Source organism: Lactuca serriola, chromosome 5 (assembly GCF_051521515.1).
Source record: "Lactuca serriola cultivar US96UC23 chromosome 5, Lser_US96UC23_V15, whole genome shotgun sequence".
Classification (NCBI taxonomy): domain Eukaryota; kingdom Viridiplantae; phylum Streptophyta; class Magnoliopsida; order Asterales; family Asteraceae; genus Lactuca; species Lactuca serriola.
The window spans coordinates 5,875,146-5,894,794 of NC_136412.1; the positions used below are offsets into that span (position 1 = coordinate 5,875,146).

The 19,649-nt window shown below is 38.2% G+C and overlaps 1 protein-coding gene and 1 non-coding gene across 2 annotated transcripts; one reads left to right on the forward strand and one right to left on the reverse strand.

Moving 5' to 3' along the window:
- Window positions 1-349: 349 nt before the first annotated feature.
- On the reverse strand, window positions 350-456 carry LOC145056144 (small nucleolar RNA R71). The gene has a single exon (XR_013685679.1). It is a non-coding gene; the product is annotated as a small nucleolar RNA R71 (small nucleolar RNA).
- Window positions 457-15,207: 14,751 nt separating this feature from the next.
- On the forward strand, window positions 15,208-18,870 carry LOC145051866 (serine/threonine-protein phosphatase PP-X isozyme 2). The gene is made up of 8 exons (XM_078999694.1): window positions 15,208-15,504; window positions 16,431-16,583; window positions 16,832-16,894; window positions 16,976-17,061; window positions 17,210-17,285; window positions 17,379-17,647; window positions 17,723-17,801; window positions 18,456-18,870. The coding sequence occupies exons 1-8, from the start codon at window positions 15,364-15,366 to the stop codon at window positions 18,504-18,506; spliced, it is 918 nt and encodes a 305-aa protein (XP_078855820.1). The 5' UTR covers window positions 15,208-15,363; the 3' UTR covers window positions 18,507-18,870.
- The last annotated feature ends 779 nt before the right edge of the window (window positions 18,871-19,649 follow it).

Below are 19,649 nucleotides of genomic sequence, written 5' to 3' on the forward strand. Positions count from 1 at the left end.
GTTAGTCTAATTTTCCGTTCCCTGAGTTCGACACCTTACTTACTAAACTATACCACTAAAAGACAGGTTCACTGCCTTTGTGTGCTAAATATATTAATAAAAGTAGGGAATAAAACAAGTGCATTTTACACACAACACTTACAAACACTTGGATGAAGTTAATGATGTAGCTGATTATTTCAATGTTTCAAACGTGCCTCGCGAGACTCAACTACTTCGAATGCTTCCGGTTACATTGAAGGGCGTTGCAAAAGATTGGCTAAATTCACTTCCCCCCGGATCCATCACTACATGGGCCAAGATGAAAGAAGAGTTTATTGATCAATTTTGCCCACCTTCCAAAATAGCTAAGTTAAAGAAATCCATAGCCAACTTTGAGCAACAAGCTGGAGAATCACTTTATGAGGCTTGGGAGAGGTACAAAAGTCTATTAAGAAATTGCCCACATCATGATCTCAATAGCCAACAAGAAGTCGCCATTTTCTATGATGGAGTGAATGTTACAACAAGGCAATTACTTGACTCGCAAGGCCCACTCACGAAGAAAGCACCCCCGGTGATAAAGTAACTAATTGAGGAATTCTCTAAGCATTCTAGGGAATACCACAACCCAAGGAATGATGTGACGAGGGGAGCAGCTTATGCAGCTTCAGAAGATTTGTCAGCAGTTATGGCTATGTTGAAAACCATGGATAGGAGGATGGATAAAATGGATCAAAAAATACATGTTATTCGGGTGGGTTGTGAGAATTGCAATGGACCTCATCTTACTAGAGATTGTGACTTGGACGAGAATGGGAACAAGAAGGTGCAAGTATGCTACTCCAGTGGTGACAAATATGATGATGATTGGCGAAAACCAAAGAAGGAGTCGAATATCTCGTCAATAGTAGTCCACCGATAAAAAGACAGACGAAAACGGAGTTCAGATGAAGGAGTTATGAATTTCGAACGGAGTTTTCCTATCCCGGCATACTAAAAATAATATATAAGTAATATATTTATAATATATTAAAAATAAAGTCAAAATTAGCCAAAGGAGTCTAAACGAGAGTTGTAGAGCATAATCTCACCTTTGCGTCGATATAAAGAACGTCGAAAACGGAGTTCGTATGCCAAAGTTATGAATTTTTGAAGTTCGGGGCACGAACCCCAAAGCTGTGTCAGAGACCATGACGTGGTAGGTCTTCTAACACCTCCGGGAGTCCCCCAGACGCAACTTGTGATAACGCATGCAGTGACGATCAATCCCACGATGTGGAAAAAGGTGTCATGACGTGGCAAGGGCAGATTTTGCCCTATAAATAGATTTGAAGGGCCAGCCGTTTAGGGTTGCTATTTTCTCTCCTCTCTCTCCCGTTTTACCTCGATTTACGTGCAAGAAATATCCCGAAGCCCCGGTATCATCCCAAGACCCGAAGCGAGTCCCGAAGCCCGAAGATCCCGAGAAGAAAAGAGTTTATGAGCCGAAGCTCTACCTGCGAGGAGTCCGGTTTTTGTGAAGATCTACCGAAGAATACTACTTCTACAAGCCGTAGTGTTGTCTGATCATCTTCTGATCAAGTGAGTGTGTAGTTACTTTCTTCTAACGCATAATTATGAATTATTTTATACGAAATACGTGTTATGTGTATATTTTGTTGTTATATGTGTGAATGTATATCCACTTTCTTCTATCTCATGAAGATGATTTATTCTCTATGAAATACGTGTTATGTGTATGTGTCTCATCTTTTATCTGGAATGTGTTTTGAATGAACATACTATACAGGTTTTAAACTATGTATAAAAATGTATATTTTATCTACTAAAATGTTGGGTAGAACATGGGTAGATAGTTGTCTTGTGATAAAAAGATGAGAGGCCTCGATGTTCTTGATTTAGTCATCTAGCGGAGTTTAGATGACGACCACAAACTTTTCTAGACAGTCATGTGGAACGTTAGCAGGCTCGCCACCTGTAGGTGTTAATGAACTTGGGTGTTTATTCGCTGTACTCCATCCCCCTCATGGTTGCCTTATTTGACTTATATTGCTGAGGAACCCCCGAAGCATGTGTTGTCGCCCCGGTGAAATATTCTTAGACTAGGTCCCTTATGTTAGTTGTCTTAGGAACGTAAAGTGAGAATAACAGGAATGGGTAATTGGTTTATTGTTGGTTGATGGAATTAAATATAATTATTTATTGTGGGTTGAAAACCCTATATGCTCACCAGGCTCCCAAGCCTGACCCACTCAGTTTCTTTGTATTACAGGTAGTGGCGCCAGAGCATAAGTTGGATGATTTGTCAAGTTATTTTTGGATTATAGACCTGTTGTTGTAAATAAATGTTTCAAGGTCTGTATTGAAATGTTTATAATTTTGGTCTGTTTATCGGAACATGACATCCCGAGTATTGTAATATAATGAAAAATACATTTCTTTAAGAAATGCTTTGGTAAATCTTATTTTATCATGTTTTGTTTTGGGAATGAATTCCGCAACTCTTTAAATCAAATTACTCTGAAATCATTTTAAAAGCATAAATTAAACCGGTCTTTTCTGGCCGTGATTTTGGGGATGTCACACTGTTCTATCATATCTCAAAAACAATTATCTTGTATGGTATTTTAGGGTTACTTACTGGCTCCGGCTGATCGTACCTCCGCGTCCTCTTTTACTCATTTTGAAAACCATTTTAAATTCTCTTTTGAAAACTCTCCTTGATTTGAGACTGGATTCACATGAATGTTCCTCCAATTCACTCAAACCAAGGCTCTGATACCAACTTGTAACGTTCTAAAAATTCCAACCAATTTAAACTTTTCGAAAACAACCCAGTTTCATTTAGTTATTACAAAAAGGTTTTCAGTACAATTATTATCAGAGTCTCCCCATAACCATATCATAAAACATAATCATGAGGAGCGGTACGATCATGCCTTTGCCTTGCCACGGTCTCTTGAAGTACCTGAAACATTTAAACCACAACTGTAAGCCCGAAAGCTTGGTGAGATACCCCCAAAATACCAACCACATATACCATACACATAACATGCCATATCATATCAAAACACAGAACAACCATGCACTTCAGGTCTACTGTGTGACTGGTCCGCTGCACCGGGCCTTCAGTCCACCTGGTCTACCCTCCGAGTCTAGTCATATCCATCGAGTCTGCAGCGTGGTTGGTCTGCCCGCACCGGGCCTTCAACCCACCTGGTCCACTCTCTGAGTGTAACACCGTAAATTTCAAAACAATTTTTCGCATTTTATAAAAACATAATTCATTTAATATTCATAAAAACATCAATGTTTGAAACTCAATCCATGACATATAAAAATCCCAAGATCTCATAACATAAAAATCCCGTGTGTGTACTGATCAAGCCGGCGCCTTCCCACGGTCACCACTAGTACCTGAAACAAATAACACCAAACATTGTAAGCACAAAGCTTAGTGAGTTCCCCAAAATACCACACATAGCACATATTAGCCGCTCGAGGCTATAACTCTGTGGGTCTGTGGACCCTACTCTGTGAACCCTCTGGTTCTAACTCTGTGAACCTTCCGGTTCCAACTCTATAAGCATGCACAACATAAGTCACATAGAAATAATGCAGTACAACACATAACATACATATAACATACAAATACTCTGTCACATAACTCTGATTACCTACTCAAGGTAAAGTATAGTGAGAAGACTCACCTCGCTTATCTCGATAACTCGCAAATCCCTGAAATCACTAGCGCTCGATTTCCCGAGCTATAGTCCCCTTATAACACAATATATCTCTAATTAACACTTTCACAACTAAGGTTGACTAACCCTATCAAGTCAACACTGGTCAACTCTGGTCAATGGCCAACGGTCAATTTTGACCGGACTCGGCGAGTGCACTAGAGCGACTCGGCGAGTCTATACGTGTTCACTGACTCCCTCGGATCCTCTCTTGACACGTCGAGTACTTCCCTAACTCGACGAGTTCCACCTGGCATGAATCGCGGGGCCACCACGACTCAACTCGCTGAGTCTCAAGAACAACTCGGCGAGTTCCAGCTTGACTCAGCCCCCCTTTGACTCTCCCTGACTCACTGGGTCATCCCCCAACCCGGCGAGTCTACTCGCTGAACAATTTACATGAAACCCAACCCTACTCGCCGAGTCTCAAGAACAACTCGGCGAGTTCATGCCATGCACAAACTCTATTGACCTCCTGAGGTCAGATCTGTTTCCCCAAACCATAGATCTGGCCTTCCCAAGCATGAATGTCACGTAAAGTTCGAAACTTGATGCTTGTATAACCACAACAATGCATCAAAAGGAGATTTGGTCCCAAAAATGACAACCTAAGTCCAATAACTCCATACTAACCCAAAAAGCTCCAAGGGTTAAGGTCTCTGGACCTCTTTGAGTCCAGATCCAAGGCACAAACTCGAAGAGGGACCATTAGCTTCACATAATCACTCTCCAAAGGGGTTAGAAAAGCCTAACTCTAAAGATCAACCCTAAAACTGAAGGAGGTTCAAACTATTACCTCAAAATGAAGCCTATGGACTCTGGATCTGCTTGAATCTCACCTCCTCCTTGCTCTTGTCACCTTCTTCTTGCTAAAAAAAGGATACAAAGATCCAAAAGTGACTTCTTCTCTCTCAAAGCGATTTAGTTCTCTTAGGGTTCTCTCAAGGGACTGGTAGCCGCAATGGGAGGCTATAAGTGCCCTTAAATAGGCTCCAAACCCGGGGAATTAGGGTTTCATTAAACAGCGTGGACTCGCTGAGTCCACTTTTGGACTCGCCGAGTCCAGACGCGAACCCGCACCCATAACCGCGATCATACTCGGCGAGTTTGGGCTCCAACTTGCCGAGTCTCCTCACAAATCACCAAAAAAATACAATAATAAATAATACCTGGGAATTCGGGATGTTACACTGAGTCTACAGTATGACTGGTCCGCCCGCATTGGGCCTTCAGTCGGCCTGGTCCACTCTCTGAGCCTCGGCATGTCCAGTCCGCCCTCGTGGGCCTTCAACCTATCCGGACCGCTCGCTGGGCCTTCGGGATAACTGGTCCGCCCTGGGTATGTTGGCCTATAGCACAAAGCAGGACCCGTCTCAACCCAACCCCAGTCCAACAACCATGTGCACATAACATACAATCATATAACAGTACGCATCCAATCAAACCGATCTAGCAGATCACATAACATAACATCATCCTAACCAGGATACCGACCTATCCGGTCACTAGCATAGCATCATCCTACATACCAAGATACCGACCTTAACCAGTTCTCTAACATATACCATCCTAACTACCAGGATGCAAACATAGCAAAGCGATAACATAACAACGATACCCGGATTACAATCCGATAAAGGGTCGGCCTTGGTGCCTTAGACCCTGTTGATATAGTGAGGATAACTCACCTCGCAATTGCCGACTAAAGAGATAAGATCACGCTGCTCCAACCTCTGACACTAACTTCACCACTGATCAATAACCAAAATACCCCTGGAAGGCAACTGGTCAACACAAGACTATCTCTACTCGCCGAGTCACCCCTCTGACTCGTCAAGTCCATATGCTCTGAAACTCCCATAACACGACTCAACTCACTGAGTCATCCCTTGACTCACCGATTCATAGCTCAACCAGGAAAGGTTAGGACCTCACGACCAGACTCGCTGAGTCTAAGGCTATCTTCAACCAACTCGCCGAGTTGCTGCCTATCTTCATGCAACTCGTCGAGTACACCTATGTGACTCGCCGAGTACCACTATCTCTTAACCCATACAGAGGCTTTCCAAGCCATGCAGTGTCTCCAATCCATATATCTACTCTTATACAAGCCATCCATCATGTAAAGTGGCAAACTTTACGTGAATCCAAGGAGATCTAAGCGTAATACACCCTAGGGATAGGGTTTAGGACAACAAGGCTTCATCAACAACTCTTGAACAGGAACTTTATGCTCTTTTGGATCATCACTACTCTAGATCTGAGGTAGCAACCTCATATCCAACCTCCAAACTCAAGATAGCACTAGATATACTCCCAAAAATCCCACAAATGATAGATCTAGGTGGATAACATCTCAAACAACGAATCATTACCTCAAGAGAAGACTCCAACAGAAGAATAAGCTAAAGCCTTGCAAAGCCCCTTGCTCCAAGCCTCTTAATCTTCAAAGATCTTTTCAACAAACACTCCTTCAAGATCCAAATGCTCTTTAATTCTCTCACAAACGAATATTAGGGTTTCTGGACTTCAAGGGAGGGTAAAGAGGCTGGGGAGAGGGTATTATGTCCTTTGTATAGGGCTCAACCCCCAGAATTAGGGTTTTCTCCACACATCACCAACTCGTCGAGTCCAGCCACCGACTCACCGACTTGGCCACTTAACACGCGACCAGAATCGCGACCCTACTTGCCGAGTCTACCCATGGACTCGCTGAGTTGACCATCCACATTTTCACTTTGAACCCTGAACTTGCACTCCTGAACTCAAGATGTTACATTAACCACATGCACTCCACCGATCTATGAAAAAAACTTAAGTCACCCTTTGCCACTCTTACTAGTCCTTGTTAGTGTGTTGGTTAATCACACACGCTCCACTAACGACTTGGTAAGGTACAAAGTGTAATTTCATGGGTTAACACCTATTTCACATTTTCCTAAAGTAACTAACATTGGGGATTTATAAAGGTTTAGTTACTTTATAATTTCATTATACTCTTAATGAAGGGAGAATTAATGTCCTGTCAAATCCGTTCGGCTAACGACCCTCCACCAGTCAAGGAAGCAGTGGGTGAGAGTGGACACCCATTAAATTGCCATTTTATAGGCAGTAACCTTATACCCCCTTATAAACCGGCTTCGTGAATGATGCCTACTAACGGTAAGACTGACTTTTAATCTTATACATATATATATAAATATTAAATTTTAATATTTGATAGTATAAGGGTGTATTTTACACATTTAAAATACCTGGTGGTTTAATCTAATAACTAAACCATACTCTTAATTTAATTAAACTTAAACCATATCATTATGGAACTATTAACTCTTTTAATTAAACACTTTAATTAATTTAATTAAGTCCATAAAGTTTGAATTTTAACTTTTAAAATTCTAAGGGTTGGAATTAAAGTATACAAGGGGGGTAACTTTGCAAATTCTAAAACTTGAAGGCAAGTTTTGAACAATTCAGAAACTTTTGATTTCCATAACCTATGAGTTTAAAGTAGTTTAATAATAAAAAATCTTCAAGTTCCATAACTCGATGACAAGCCATGGAAGACTCTAAAAGCATTTAAAAAATGTTACTCTTCATTTTCATAACTTATGGAAATTTTATGAGTTTTTAAAATTCATAAATGTGACTTTTCATGTAACTTGAGGACAAGTTACAAAAACACATATTATGAACAACTTTTAGATTAATTTGGATTGAAAACAACTATCACATAATTTTTTATATTAATCTAAACAAACTCATAAACATGAATATTCATAATCAACAATTTTCAAGCATCATATAAACATGTATAAAACTTGAAACTTTGATTATAACTTTGAACTTGGTTTACCATAATCATCACCACATTAAAAAACATGTTTTATAAGTCCAAAACAGTTTAAGGTAATGATTCTAGCCCAATTCCAGCACCAAAACTCGAAAATTTGCACTCATGCCTGTCAACTCGTCGAGTGCATGAACTGACTCGGCGAGTTGGTTGAATATATGCATGGACTCATCGAGTTCCATGATGGACTCGACGAGTCAACTCGGCAGAGTGCATAAATTCGACATTTTTCAGCAATTTGCATCAAGTATAAAGAAAACAACCCATGTCTCTGATACCACTGTTGGGTTTTAGTATACTACAACATCCTATGGTGCACATACAACCCTAAATACCTTGGATCTATGTTTTCACTAATTATACATGCAAATGGTTTCCAAGACATTAAACCTATAACTAACACGCATTTCACATAAACCATATAAGATACTAGTTAGAGTAACATACCTTATATGTGGCTTGAAATCTTGATGTATTTAGCCTTAAGAGCTTAGCCCCAATAGTGTGGAAGCCTCAAGTGGAATCACAACACATCATGGACAAAGAAAGAACTTGAGAGAGAATTCCATGCACCCAAAATCACCATGAACTCCAAGAATACACACATAGCGATTTTGGGCAATGGAGTATATATTTATATGTGGGATTTCAAGAGTCATGGATAAACCCAAATCCATACTCATGGGTTTTATGATCCATGGTTCATGTGGCCCAACTCTTTATGTATCCATACATAAACTCGGTCCAACATGGGTCATAAGCCCAACACATATAAATATAACTAATTATCATAATTAGTCCCCATAGATTTAATTAGTCTCTTTTGATCAATAAATTAATTCCAAATTAATTCTTGATCAATACTAATTAAAACATATGATTTCATATTAATATATTATAACTTATAATATATTAATAAATCATATATAACATCTTCTCTCAAAAGTCCATCCTAACAATTTGTCATGATGATATGCAACCCAAATGGACCATGCTACTCTCGGATCAAGTACATACCAATAATATTTATGGGCTTAGACATCTAATCCAACAAGTCTGTCATCAACTGGCTCGGAACCTGTTCCTGAACCTAAACCTGATCCTGTCCCAGACCCTGAACCTCCTGCTCTGTGACGTTTCATCACCATTCTGAAACAATACATAAAATTTTTAGGGTCATACATAATATCGAGAGGTCTCACACACTCTACGAGTTTATTGGTCATACATAAATTTGTTAGGGTCATACATAATATCCGCCATCATCTGCATAAGAAGTCCATGCCATCCCTCTATAACTAGCTTGCGACTACCATTACATATTTCTAAGACCAGATAATTCTTCGAACGAGAGGTCTCTCCCTACAACGGTTAGACTTAAATGAGAGCTGCAAAATAGGGCTAAACCTAACCCTCTTAAATTATTTAGTCCTCGTAATATGTAACTTAGCGTATTTTTTACTAGTTAATTAAAGATAACTAGAACTCCTAATAGTACAAAGCAAGTAGCATTCGGACATTGAGTAACCCAAACCATGCATATCCTATCCGGGCTATCTTATCACTAACTAATTAGTACTATCATGCAACTCAATAAGCACATATAACATGCATATCAGGCATCTTCCTATATCCTTAGCCCTAATCTAGCATGCAGTTCTCATACACATATAGTTGGCATAAAAGGTATCCTTCCTAGATCCTTATCCATAATCTAGCATGCAGTTCTCATAATCATATCATATCATAACATAAAATATATGTGTATCTTGGGGTAAACATGCTTGAGCTCGGCCGGTTGCACGCATCACACACATGGTTCTTTCTTAAAACTCTTTACTTTATCTTTTACAAAAACTATTTTCATGTGAAAATCTTTCAAACCCTCGATTTGAGTTCAGACACTCCAGAAAGTGTGTCCGAATCCCTCAAACCAAGGCTCTGATACCAACTTGTAACATCCCAATTTTAAAGACCAAAAGTTTCATTTTGATATAACGGTTTATAAAAACAATTATAAGAAAACATCATCAAGTCACTTCATTTCATAAAACCATAGTCACATGTCTCAAAACCATATCATGAAACAGTAACAATGTCAGAGTACAATCTCAAGAATCTCATAATGCAGAAATCATGCGTGTGTGTGATGCATTGCTACCGTGTCGGATCCTTCCCCTTCGATGAAGAGGTACCTGAAAACAAAATTGAAAATTATAAGCATGAAGCTTAGTGAGTTCCCCCATCATACCATGTACCATACATAACACTTATGTCTAACATATCTGGTTACTAGCTACCCTTTCGGTCTTGTCGACCAGTACCTTGCCTAGCATATCAGGGTGTTGGCCTACCCCTTCGGTCCTGTCGACCGGTACCTCGCCTAGCATATCAGGGTGCTGGCCTACTCCTTCGGTCCTGTTAATTTGTAACTTGCCTAGCATATCAGGGTGTTGGCCTACCCCTTCAGTCCTTTCGACCGGTACCGGGGACTATTCCACCACCTACTCTACCACATAGCATCTTAGTGCATAAACATATAAGTCGTTTACTGCCTAGCGTATCTGGGTGCTGGCATACCCCTTCGGCCTCATCGACCGGTAGTAGGGTCTATCCTACCCCTCCTATCACATACCACATAACATCATAACATACTAGCACATAATCATAACAGATAGCAACATACTAGATAATTATCACAAAGACAATCATCTCTACTATAACTCTTACTAGTGGGCTAACCTTGGTGCCTTAGACCCACTTCTACTGGAAGGTAACTCACCTCAATATCGCGTAGTAGCTGAACTGTCCTCGGTGCTGGGATCGACTCCTCTCAAACTCCTACACATAACAATCTTCCTTAATCACCCTTTCATACTCATAGCCCTTTCAAGGGTCAACTCAGGTCAAAGTCAAAGTCAATGTCAATACCCTGGTCAAAGTCAACTTTTGGTCAAAGTCAACATCATGTCGAATCGACTTACCGAGTTGGTCCACCAACTTGTCGATTTCCATAGTCCACAAAAAATTATGGAACTTCGATCCTACTCGTCGAGTCTTTAAAGAACTCGTCGAGTTCCCTCCTACATAGTCGGGACTTTTTACTCCTAACTCGCCGAGTTTTCCTTGAATCTGTCGAGTTCTCCTTCATACAGAATCGGGACCTTTTGCTCATGACTTGCTGAGTTCATCCTTGAACTCATCGAGTCTTGCTTCATATCAGTCAGGACATTTGCTTTCAACTCACTGAGTTCATCCTTGAACTCGTCGAGTTCTTTGATCTTCAAGTCCATAATCACGTCCATCTTGCTGAGTCCTCTTATAGACTCAACCAGATTGCTCAGAAACAGAAAGTGTTGGGGAACCATGACCCGAATCGTTGAGTCCTATGAATGACTCGTCGAGTCCCCCAAAGTCCAAGTCTAACCAGTTGATTTCAGTCGGGCTTATTGCATCCAAAGCATAGATCTGGCCTCCTAGAGTCGATATTTCACGTAAAGTTACAAACTTTACGTGCATGCATGGGCGTTATGAAGCTAGAACACCAAAAACAAGCCATAAAGGAGTTCTAATGCATGGGATAGGGCCATAGCTCAATAAAGGTGGCAACTTTAAGCTTCTTGAGCTCAAATGTTCCCAGATCTGAAGTCATCACTCTAATATGCACTCAAATCCCGAAAGTGACTTAGAAATGGCCCAAAAATGACAATATGCAAGCCCTAACGAAGATTTAAGTGATGGAAAGCCAATGTTTAAGCTTTATACCTCAAACAAGATGGAAATGCAATCCAAGCTCTGGATCTACCACCTTCTTCTTGAATCTCCAAGCCTTTCCTTCCTCCTCCAAGATTCAAATCACAAAAAATGGCACATAATAGCTCAAGAACACTCAAAAGTCGATTAGGGTTTCGTGAATAGGGTTTGGAGGTGATGGAGGCTGGAGTGGGTGCCATATAAGGTGTTTAAATAGGGTGCAAACCCTGAAAATTAGGGTTTCACTATGGCAGACCTACTCGCCGAGTCGAGGCACCTCGACTCGTCGAGTAGGCTTCAAGTCCCGCGTCCAACATATTCAATCCCTACTCGACGAGTTTGGGGCCTCCAACTCGTCGATTCCCTTAACAAATTTGAATATTTTTTATTTAAATACGTACTAGGAACTAGGCGTTACACAATAACCCTACAACAACTAACCTTTCATCCTTCTTTTATTGCCTTAAAATCAATATATAATCTTTGGAAAGTAGTTGTGTTATCCAGGTTTTGACTCACAATAATTTTAATTGAAATACCTGGATTTGATCTCAATAGCTCACCACCATAACCCTATACTTTAACATAGTGGTCACTCAATCTCCCTTCTATCAAAGAGATGACCCTACACTTTGCTCTATAACACTTTGACCAGGACACATTTTAGTGGAATCTGCTTTGCATAATTACCTGTATTTACTTACACTTCTACTCGGGCTTCCTAATAAGTTCTTTTAGAAACTGGTTTCTTAACCATGTTGGACCTATAAGGTTGTTATTTTTGCAATTCCTAACACACCTATATTTGTCAACAAGTTTCTTAATTTGAAACGACGTCTCCGTGTTCATCCAAGAAACCCTAACATTAAATGGACATTGAAATTTTTATGGATCACTAGCACATACAACAACTAGCCTAACATTGCCATATTTCTTAAACTTTATCTTATAACCAATATAAATAGCATGGTTAGTTAAACATAACTTCAGCTGATGGGGTGATTCATACCTCTCTCCCATAAATGGTCTCATCTTGTTCCATTTAACATTTGGATCATGGGTGTTGTACTCAAACTTAAGCTTAGAATCTTGGTAACTTTCACTTAATACTTATTCATCAGACCCATATACTTCATCACACCCACTTCCTTCTCGAATTAAGCCAAAATTATCTTCGTTCTCCACCACATCATCTTCATTTAAGTCAACATCGTCGTCGATATGTTTAATTTCAGGGATTGTAAAGTCATCACCTTCTTCACCAGCTATGTCGGGACACAAGTTGTTCAAGAATGCATCATTGCATCTCTTGGTTTGCTTCTTCAAATCCTTGTCGACTTCAACATCAATAGTGTTAAATCCCAAATGTCTTCCATTTCCAAAGATTGGAAGATTCGAACTCATGCCCACAGTTGTCGTCTTCTTCACACATAAAAAAAACCTTAATTTCTACGGAGAGGATATTGGGCTAATTGTGTTTGACTTACCGTTGAAGGAATGAGTGTGTGATGTTTGGTCGACTCACCTTCCACCTAATCTCATTTAATGCCACATTGATTTGTTACCGGCTGCAAGAGTGGTAACCAGGTAAACTTAGTCAATTCGCCGGTTTATCTGGTATTTCATGCTTTTTCATTAACATTTAATAATTTAGGATTTTTTTTCGTAAATACAGGCAAAATAATAGGACTTAAATGTTGATTTCCCTTCTTATTTCTATAACAAATAACACTTTATAAGTAAGCTTATAAGGATTACCACATTTTTAATTTTTTCTAAAAAATGTTGCTATAGAGATGTTTGGTTATGGTTTCAACTTTCAATATAATAACAAAGATTTACAGAATCATAATAAAATAATTAGTTATTTAACGACATTTTGAACCAACAAAAAAAAGATATATAAATAAGAGGAAAGTAAACCTCACCTAGCAAGAATCTAAGGGGCTGTTTGGTAGGATCTGAATTTTTAAGATCTGGATTTTTAAGAAATCTGAATTTCTAAGAGGGTCTGAAATTTTAAGAGTTGAATGTTTAACATGCTGTTTGGTTGGGACATCTGAATTGCTGTGCTGAATTATAAAAATAACCATTTTACCCTTTTGTTTTATTTTTTATTAAATTCAACTATTTGTTTAGAAAATAACCTAATAAATTTCTTAAATACGTATTAAAAAAATATAAACACCATATAAAATCCAAATTTAACATAAATCATAATTAAACCACACAAAAAGTAGTATACATTTTCCAGAATTATGCAATAAACCAAACAAAAAACATCTAAAGACATTTCACAACAGAAGTTGATACATGAATTAATCCTTTCAAAACTCAACTTTCATTCAACAAATATAATGAATCTATATAAATCATCTACCTACAATTACACAATACCCCCCACACTACATTGCATCATTCTTTCCTTGCAAATTATCAAGTAGTTCAATACTTGTTTCTTCAACTGCTTTTATAATCAATTCATTGATTAATCTTGCTTCTTTGTTTACTCCATTGTTTTTGGTATCAAACCACAAGTCAACCTGTATGCGAATATTGTATACAACCCACCATCAACCATTATCCAGCCACCATATCCATTAATCAAAAATCCAACATTACCCTCCTTCACTCTTTCCTGAACCACCGAACACCACCCACACAAACACCATTCCTACATTTTACCACCATCACCACAACCTATACCGACAAAACCAAATCACCTAAAAAAGCACACACAAAAAAATTGACCATTAACATCAAATATAGATTACAATTGAAGAAATCAGAAACTAAATAGCATAACATAAGAACTGATTAGCATAACATAAGAACTGATTTGGAGAGTAATAAAAGAAGAGCAATCAATTTTCAGAAGAAGAGAACAAACCTGTTATCGATTTCTAATTTTGGACTTTAGGGCATAGAAAATGATGGGAAGGCTGTTGAGACCAAGCAAACGGGGTTGCAAGGCTGCTGGGACGTCGACGATCGGCTGGGCGGCGTCGTTTCAGGCGGTCTTCGGCGACAGGAACTATGCGAATGAAGCAGACTCGAACCGGGGAAGAAAACACAACTCGAAAATCAGAAATTGCTGCTGAGACGAAACAAACAGGGTTGCAACACTGCTGGGACGTTGACGATCGGTTGGATGGCATCGTTTCAGGCGGTTGTCGGTGACGAGAACTAGGCGACGGAAGCAGACGCGACTGGGGAAGAAAACGAAGAAGGAAGACGCAAGTACAGGAGAATAGGAGGCGGGTATGTCCGACCGTGTGGTTTAGGGGCAAAACAAGATGCGCGTTTTATTTTTTTTTTATTTTCAGACTTTGTTCAGGATCTGAAAAATTAAGAGATGTTTTTGATTTTAAGAGGTAAAAAATAAGACCCAAACAAACGATGTGAATTTGAAATTTTCAGACATTGCCTCTTAATTTTACAATTAAGAGGTAAACGAACGGGGCCTAAGGGAAACAAAATACAAGTTTAAAAAAGTAAAACAATGACCATTACATATGACTAATGGATATGAAATCCAATTTGGCCATTGGACACCATTTTTTTTTTATTTCTATGCTTAAACCATAAGAAAGTCGATGATATAATAATATCAAGAACTTTCGTAGCGCACACCTTTTTGTTGTTGAATATTTTTTCATCCATTGCCTTCCATATACACCATAAAGTCTCGTAGCAATGACTGTTAAAATAAATTAGACTAGTCAAATTTTATTAGAACCCCTCCCCCGATTTATTTATTACAAAGTTTATAATTATTAACCCTAAATTTTATTAAATTAAAAGAAATCACCTCAGTTTATTTTTCTTCGATTTGCCAAAAAAAAAAAAAATGCGAGTCAAGTGATAGAAAGTCGTACACCAGTCACAAAAATTGAAGAGCACACAACACAAGCCACTGAAATTTGAAGAGCGGGCGATCGGAGAAAATCATAGCCGCCGCACATACCCCCTCTTCCGCTTTCTCTTCAAAATTATTTTCAAAAAGGGAAGAAAAGAAGCAAAAAGGGTGGGATGTCAGACCTAGACCGGCAAATCGAGCAGTTGAAGAACTGTGAACCACTCAAAGAGTCTGAAGTCAAGGCTCTCTGCTTGAAAGCCATGGAAATCCTCGTCGAAGAGAGCAACGTTCAAAGAGTCGATGCTCCTGTCACTGTAGGTTTACCTTTTTACCTCCTCTATTCAGATTCATGTACACAAGTTGCTATTGTATGTTTTCTATGTGCTTTTTGTTGCTAAAATACTATGTATCCATCTAGACAGAACTCTGGCGACCGATTTAGGGTTTTATGTGTGTTCAGTTTATGAACCGTGAAATTTTGATAAAGCTGAGTGTTCATCGAATTCATTAGCCGGGACCATGTTTCGATCTGTATCTTGCATTTCTAAACTATCGGTTGATTTGATTCTAAAAGTCACATGTGTAGTTTCTGTAAGGACTGTGAAGGAAGGGGCCTGTTAATTTGGTAGAAACGTCAGGAGTACTTTCCTTGCTTTCATAGTACACCCTTAAACTATATCCTTAGGGTTTTTTTTGGGCGTTCGATTAAACTTGGTAGACTTGCAGGTATCTGTAGAAAACCAGTTATCAAGGACTATTCCTTGTTTTAAGCAACTTATTATATGATTCAGACTCTTCAAGTGTCAACAGTCATATTGAAAACACTCATCCAAACACCCCCAAAATTTGAAGGCCATAGGATATTCTTTACCAGTAAAGGTTGGAAAGTGTACTAACATGTACTCCAACTCCAAGCTACAAATTGAAGGCCAGATTTGATGATTAATGAACAGAAGAGAAACAATGTCATGTCTGGTGTCATGCACAAGTCAAATCAACTTCAAAGGAAGAACCAGAAACCTGATGTCACTGTTCTCAATGCAATTTAAGGGCTTCAATTGTTAAAGACAGTTGAGTCTAATGGACATTATTTAAGCCACATAACCAGCTTGCTGCTACTTCTTATTTGACACTGCTGCTTGTTTAAATCATTTCTCCTTCTCAATGGCACTTATTAGTAATTTCAATTTTGTTGTTATTGACCCTTTTTTTTTTTTTTTTTTTTTTTCCTGTTGTGTAGATATGTGGCGACATCCATGGACAGTTTTATGACATGAAAGAGCTATTCAAGGTAGGCGGTGATTGCCCAAAGACTAACTACTTGTTTCTTGGAGATTTTGTGGACAGAGGCTTCTATTCTGTAGAGACCTTTTTGCTTTTACTTGCCCTCAAGGTAAGTTCTACTTCTTAATCAAATTTCTCACTTCAAAATAAGCAAGTATTGCATTGTCAGATGTAAAATGTCGATTATAAATATCTATGCTTACAAACATGTGTATATGGGATGTATGTTTCTAGTATTGCTCATAATTTATGTTAATTATATAGTCCTTTCATAGTTTCATTAAGGTTTAGTTTTCGAAGCATTCATATTATTTTCTTTTAGCTGTTGTGTAATTAAGAAGTGTTGTAATTAATTAGGTAAGGTATCCTGATCGGATAACATTGATTAGGGGGAATCACGAGAGCCGACAGATCACACAGGTTCCATTATGTACTTGATTTTCATCTTGATTTTTTTTAATATATATATTTTTTAAAGCTCACCGCTATTCTCTGTTGTAGGTGTATGGATTCTATGATGAGTGTCTGAGGAAGTATGGTTCTGTCAATGTTTGGAGATATTGCACCGATATATTTGATTATCTAAGGTCTGCTAACTTCTTGCACTTCCTTTCACTTATTGTTTTATACTAGTAAATGCGAAAAAATAACAACACACTTTCATTTATCTGTGTATTATAGCATCAAACTTTTATTAAGTAGAAGGCTTATACGTAAACTTTGACATTGTTGCAGTTTGTCTGCGCTTATTGAGAACAAAATATTTTCAGTTCATGGTGGTCTGTCTCCCAACATCAACACATTAGATCAGGTGTGAAGAGTGTTCCATAAGATAACTAAATCTTTGTTTTAGTGTAATCGATGAAATGAATAAAACAAGTAAGAAAGAGTGTGATTTTTGCAGATTCGGACAATTGACCGGAAGCAAGAAGTGCCCCATGATGGTGCCATGTGTGACCTCCTGTGGTCAGACCCGGAGGACATTGTTGATGGGTGGGGTCTGAGTCCACGTGGTGCTGGTTTCTTGTTTAGTGGCAGTGTTGTTACTTCTTTTAACCACACCAATAACATCGATTACATTTGTCGTGCACATCAATTGGTAATGGAAGGTTTTAAATGGATGTTTAACAACCAGATTGTTACTGTCTGGTCAGCCCCAAATTACTGTTACAGGTAATAAAACCCTTTCTTTTGCTTCGTCTATCTCCGCTCCCTACTTTTCCTAATTCATTTTTTACGCTTCCACAGGTGTGGTAATGTGGCTGCTATTCTTGAACTGGATGAGAATCTTAACAAACAGTTCCGAGTATTTAAAGCAGCTCCACAGGTTTGTCTTCTGCTTCTGCTTTATCAATAATATTCAAAATGCTGCCATGCCATTTAATAATATTTATGCCCCTAATGATGACTATACGAATCACTACTACAGAATATTATCATGTTAGTGTTTGGTATGATGAAATCAATCAGGGAGGGAATGGAATGAACCATTTTTTAAGTTTTCATTCCTTAAGTAAAAGCTGTTTTTCTTTTTAAAACATTTCATGATTTTAAAAAACCCCAAAAATTTATTCCATTCCTACAACAAATCAAACATGATTTCATTACCTTGTTCATACCATTTCTTCGTCGTTTCATTCCATCTGTTATTGGAATGAATGTGATCTGTCAAAGGAATTGGAATTTGATGGAATCATAATCCATCATGCATTTGGCAATGAAAATTCAATTTTAATTTTAAAATATGTTTATTTATATCTAAATATTTTTTTTGGTTATTGTATATATATTATAATTATAATGAGGGTATTTTAGTCTTGTAATAAACCAAGGAAATTTGAAGGATTCCGACAGAGTGTATTCTGTGCGTGTAATTGGCAACCCCATGGAATGGAATCTGGAATGAATTCTGATTCCATCAATTTCCGTTAAACACGGCCTTATTTTTGGAATAAATGAATATGGTGATATTGAAATACAGGAATCAAGAGGCGCCCCGGCTAAAAAACCACCACCAGATTACTTTCTATGAGATATGAATATGATTACTGGAATCCATGAATCTCCATTATCTGTTGGGTCTGGTATGCATTTACTTACTAGGAAAGAAGGAAGGAAGAAGATGATTGATTGTATATTTTGCAATGAAGAAGAAGAAGAAGAAGAGAAGATAGTTTTGGTCATGAAACCAGCGGATCTGCTGACAGATTGGGCAGTGGTTTGGTGTGGTGGATTCATCTCACGAGTGAGTGTTTGTTAAGAAATAGTAGTTAGTGTTACTGTTAATGTGTGTTAGATTTTGTATTGTGTACCCATTACCATTATTTGTGCATCATCATCACATCATGTACACAAAAGGTGTGTCATTAATTACAACACCATACAGATTTACAAAACTGCCACAAACCATATCATATCATATGCTGCTTCAAACCAAACTAAACTAAACTCTGCCATACTCAAGTTGTGGCATTATAAATCTGTCTTTTTCTGTTTACATTACACTTGTTTATGCATCCAACTTACAACACTCTTTACCAATTTATCCTCACATGTTTCGGTTTGTTATAGCAAATTAGAACATGATAGCTTCTTATAAATAAATTGGTAAAAATATACAACTTGGAACATTTAGATCTTGTAATCTGTCTTGGTGATATGTGTGTGCAACATGGGATTGACTTTGTAAGATGATTTAGGTCATCTGTCTTGTTTATTTATTTATTATATTAATCCCATTGTTTATTGCTAAAATTGTTACCTTTGTCGTTCTTACAAGTTATTACCAGTTCATAAGATCACCTAGGTTAATGATTTTCCTGTTTTGGTAAATTGAGCCGAGGTATTAATTAAACTTGTGGTCCATTTTTAATTATTTTGTCAATGTTGCAAAATAATTGTGATGGATGTGTATGTGTATGTATGTATTGGAACTTTCACTAATACCGTTTTCTAAAGCCTCACATGCTCTATCTGTGGAAGAATGGACAAGTTAGTTATTAATTGTAAAAATGAAAATGGAAAATGATATATTTACGTTGACTGAAGTATGTAGGACACCATGAGTTTGGATCATGAGACATTAAGTACTCATATCCCCCATATCTATGGCTTGAACCAATTTTGCTGCGTCACTTTGTTATCCTATAAAACCAACAAAAATGGAATATTGGCC